This window comes from Morone saxatilis, unplaced genomic scaffold (genome assembly GCF_004916995.1).
Source record: "Morone saxatilis isolate NCDOM2014 unplaced genomic scaffold, NCSU_SB_2.0 Contig12, whole genome shotgun sequence".
NCBI lineage: Eukaryota > Metazoa > Chordata > Actinopteri > Moronidae > Morone > Morone saxatilis.
Window position 1 is genome coordinate 11941180 of NW_023339674.1, and position 5296 is coordinate 11946475.

At 41.0% G+C, this 5296-nt stretch overlaps 1 protein-coding gene across 1 annotated transcript in view; it reads right to left on the reverse strand.

Annotated features, from left to right (window-relative positions):
- The window catches only part of psmd1 (proteasome 26S subunit, non-ATPase 1), a gene marked incomplete in the record, with an annotated part of 40508 nt that overhangs the window by 9955 nt on the left and 25257 nt on the right, over window positions 1-5296 (reverse strand). The window contains 1 exon segment of the mRNA XM_035653332.1: window positions 4385-4487. Within this exon segment, the coding sequence (XP_035509225.1) occupies window positions 4385-4487 (103 nt within the window).

Here is a 5296-nt window from a genome sequence, read left to right on the forward strand (position 1 = left end):
AAAGTGCATCGTATCCACATATCAAAAACCAAATTAGCGCGAATGTACCCTGGTGTCGATCCTATGTGTGACAAATGTAATGGTGCACCTGCCTCACTTTACCACATGTATTGGACATGTCCCTCTTTAGGTAACTTTTGGACATCGGTTTTTCATGCGTTCAGAAATCCTTCATCATCGAATTGAGCCCAATCCCTTGTCTGGTATTTTTGGCATTGCTCCAGATTTGAACAACTTTCTGGCTTTTGCCTCTTTACTAGCCCGACGAGTTATTTCACTTAAGTGGAAGGACCCAGCTCCTCCTTCCTATTCACATTGGCTCAGAGACATGATATCCCACATGAATCTAGAGAAGATTAGATACACTATTCAGGGATCAAAGAACAAATTCTACAAAATATGGCGCCCCTTCTTGGTATTTTATGAGAAACCCTCAACAATAGTTTCTGAGTAGTAGTACATTTTCTTCCTGTACAGTGATTGTCTTATACATACTTTGTTATCAATAAGAAGACCACTGAAAGAAATATGAGCCCTATGTACCACTTTGAACTGAATTACGTAGTGATGAGCACACAGAGAGCTTGAATTGACCCATTTAAGGACATCATTTCATGTATTTTCCCAGGTTGCTCCATGGGGGCATGCCTTGGATCCGACCCCATGTCATCAAGGGCTGAGATAAGCCTTTTGTGAGATGGATTTAAAGAGAGTATTGTATCAACGATGGTTGTGACTTTTTATATGGGAGAACCGGACAATTGAGAAAGTACATAGCGGCTTGCCTGTAAGTACCCTTTTTTTTTTTTTCAGGGTTTTGTATAAAATGTGAATCAGGACAGGGTTTGAAAAGCATGCTTGCTCAGCAAACCAGCAGAGTGCTGAAAAGAGGAGTGCATGCAGAGCAAACCTCAAACAATCTTTAAGCATCCCTGACACATAAAAAGGTTAAAATACATTACTTAGAGAATTTCTGATAGATAAAATGTACTCCAATGAATCCAGGATTAGCACACTTGACATATACTTAGACTTTGCAGATTACCTTTGACAAATAAAAATAATTAAAAAAGTTGCAAAGTTGGAAGCTAGCTACTCTTTGTTTTAACAATCACGTTCCTTATCATTGTTCAGTTTTTGGGGATTTCTTTTGAAGTCATACTAATCACTGATTGTGAAACAAACCCTATTTCAACTTGGCACAAGAATTGTACGATGAGAGATTGGGAGGTTAATGAGGGTACAGATCAGGATGGTCACCACCCTAAAAAGGTCGTCTTTTTGGCTTCAACCGGTCTCCCAGGGAAAGATTTATAATACAGGGACAAACTGGCAAGCCAATTAAATCCAGGAATGCATTGTCTACAGCATCCTGCATTTAAATCTGAAAGATAAACTTCATTTATTATCATTAGATGTGAGCACCACAGGAGATTAATAATTCATCTATATTACAAAAGGTGCGTCAACTGTCCCAAAAATATCAGATGATTTTCCCAGGTGTTCCCAATACTGTAGTTAGTTACATTTTCAAAGGAGTAAATCTAAATTTGTAAATAAATTAATTCTTATCTCGTCTTTATGTTACATAGTCACCTCCCACAGAAGGGCGTTATCCACCACAGTGAGCAGTAAACAGGGTCATCTTGTGGTTAGAACATACACACTCTAAAATTAGACTAATATAACATCCCGGCAATAAATCAGACTGAAACTGTATTAGAGATATATAGATTGAACTTTATGGTTACTCTGGAGGATGTAATTTGTATTGCGCTATACTGAGAGGTGATTTTACGAGAGACTAAATCATTTTACTAGGTATACCTAATAAACTCGCAACTTCTCGCACAATGAGAAGAGGAATTTTGAGGAAAAACTACTTCCATATTTTAGCTTGCATTTCTCTCTCATCATTCCAGAAAAATAATAATTTCTAAATCACACGAGGTCCCCTGGTTATACTTGTCTTATGCGAATAGGGCTTAAAAGAGCGTTCTGGGTAACTGGAACATTGTTGCAGGATACAAATGTTGTATAAGGATCTGGTTCATAATTTTACCAGCTAAGTAAAGGGAGTATAATGATACTGTGAAGCCATTTTCTTCTAAGAAAGAGTATGTTTATGTGTGTGAGACTACAGTTATCAGTAGGGTTACAGTTAAGGGGTTGATCCTCAGTGTGGCCTCTCATGGTGACACTGCGTGCTCTCCAAAACATCAAGTTTCTAATTTTAGTTCATCTGTGGAGCTGACAATATAGGTGATGAACCAGGGTCAATAGTGCTCTTTGGAGCAATACCAAAGTGTAACATACCTCCCTTAGCCTTTCTGGGACAAACAATAGGAAGTGACTGCAGAAGGGATAACAGAGGGAGGGGGAGGAAGAGAAGATAGGAGGCAACCAGGATAAAACTGTCATCTCTACAGGGATGAAAAGGTAGGTTACTAGGGAGTGGTATTTCCAACTAAAACTGAAGTCTGCCCTGGTAATACCAGCTAAATCTTTTGCTGTTGTTTTTCTTTGTGGTCACTTTTTTCTGAGGTAAACTGAGATAACATAATAACAAGGCCTTATTCTTGTTCAAACCATTCCAGTCTCACAAATTGGCCATAATGAGTCACAAGGTCTGCTTGTTGCAATACAACTGGGTACTTAAGAGTCTCTTAAAATCTTGAGACAAGGTTGAGAGCACTTGACTAGTCCTGCTGTTTTTGCCAACTCTTAGTTTGGTGTGCCAATTTTCATTCCGAGGAGTTGGTGAGGGAGGCACAGGGATATGAGTCATTTCTCAAAAAGGTGTTACATGACAATATCAACAATCAACCTGCTTGTTTGGTTGCTTCGAAAATATGAAAAAAACAGAAGACAGTAGTCGGGGCATGTTTCATCCGTGTATGAGAGAGAAATCACTAATTAAAGCTAATTAATGGACTTCATCAATTAGTGAGGTAAAGTCTGTAACCGGGAGCTGAACATGTAGGGGTGAGAGTGTGTGTGTGAGAGAACGAGCAAAAGAGACTGACATTTCCTGGGTAATGAGCAACAGTGATCATGAAACTGAGCTGTAATCGCTTCCGCCCATCAAATTAAATACAATTACCCACGTACCTCAAACACACCTAAATCCCTAAGAGAACCAGAATAGTAAAACATTCATTCCGCACAAGCTCGAACATGTCTGACATTCAAACAGGAGTGGTGTGTTTCCTGCCTGAATGTGTTTAAACTGTAAGCTACACGCGCTTAACTGTACTGAAAACACGGGTTAAGCACTGAGAGCTGGAGTTTGGCCTGAAGAGCAGGGGGGGAGGGAGGGGAGTGTGTCTGCTGTATGAAAAATGACACCGGTGGTCAGGGTTTGTCTGGATGGTCTCACGCAGGGTCAGCTCAGCATGTTAGCAGAGTTTATTACGGTTAATGTGCCTGATTTGATACATGATTGAGGTCCTGCCTGACATCAAGATGGCTAATCTGCTCAGAACAAAATTACCATCAAATAGTGCTGCAGGAGGGGCGGCGTTAATCAAGAGGGAATTTCATGACGGATGAAAAACATTAATGAGGCCCATCATCACAAGAACACGTATGCTGTACTGATCGTTTGAAGTCACAGCGCAAATACTTGAGATAGGCTTCACTTTGTGTAAGTTGCAACACCTGATAGTGTATTTAGACAGCAGTGTGTAAACAGAGCTGGTTTCTCTCTGGCTTAGCACACAGGGTTTTATGTTAGTGCTAGAAAATGGGTTTCTGCTCCCGCCTGCATCGGGGATTGTGTATACATGTGAATATGGGTGTGTTCTGCCCGTGTGTGTGTGTGTAGCTCTACATGTGATGATGTGCAGCTCTCTAGGACCTCACACACACAAACACACGCTGCATGCTTGTGTCCACAAACACCCGCGCAGACACACAAACACAGAGACTTATCAGACAAACAGTAATCACCAAGGGGAGACCAACAGGCCATATGGCTCAGAGCAGAGCAGAGCTGAGGTAGGAACAGCAGACGCTAATGCACCTTAGCATGATCTGTTCCAGAGACACAGTGCACGGGTGGTCAACCGAAGAGGGTTACTCTTGTGTTTGCTTGAGCGTAAGGGAACTCAAATTAAGGGGCACACACACACAAAACCAAAAACCCACATTACAGTTAGAACAGTTCACTTGTTTTACAGTGTAATTAAGACTGTTGGTCTTTTCATGTCCCCTGAGGGGTGACGGCTGTTCAAGCAGGCAGGAACCAAATACCGGTTTGATCTCTTGCTCAGTGACATGTATAAAGCCACTGAGATCAAGCTGGTGTCTTTCCAGTTAACAGACTACATGTCCAACGAACAGCCAGCATAAACGGGTACATATATTCTGTTTGGACACTAACCTGCATCGAGGATTCCCTGGGCCAGGATGGCGCCAAACTTGGCCATAACATCATCATGCTTGTCGTTGATCACCTTTGCATAAAGCTGCCTGAACTGGTTCACCTAAAATAGTGACGGAAGGAAAATATGTTAATTTATAACACACAATTCTGTTATGATATTCGGATCAATGATGGATTCCTGTCTTTAAATTTGAGAGACTGGAATTTATTTTTTCTTAAATGGCTTTTCATTGTAGCTTTATTTTGTGAATGTAATTAATGAGTCTAAAGTTTTAGAAAGGGTGTATGTTTGCAATTTATTTTGTCTGTCCCTCATTTTCCAAATTAAGGGAAGTTATATGCTTGAATGTGGCTGTCACAGGCTGTTGTCATATTCTGTCAGCACAATATTCATAACAAGGCCACATCAACATTGCCACAGCATAATGATGGTGTAGTACCTGTGGGAGTCCGAACGGCATCTCTCTCTCACCAGAGTGAAACTTTAAATAAACACTGTGCTGGATAGTTATCTGCCAATTTGGGCCAATTTACCACCTTAAAACAAGAGGCCTAACATTTCTGTGAAGCAGAGCTGGGAATTACAAAGACTGGGACTTTGAAATAAACAATCAAGGATGTAATACCTCTTGACATACCACTGTTTGGAAAAAAAAAAAACAGTCTCTTGCACAATCCTGCATATGGCTTTGAGCTTTAAGGACTGTGGCTGTGCAGATGAGGAGTCTTTCAAAATGTGTCTGGCAAATCTTAACCAGCTATGACAAAGTATGAAGTGCACTGAGGGCGAGTGCGTGCAGTAATGTTGGGACTAGTTACTCTCCAGTCTTCCATGACAGAGATTTCTTTCACTCTGTCTTAACAGTTCTAATGGTTTCTGCTTTCAGTCAAGCCCCCCCCCCCCCCCCC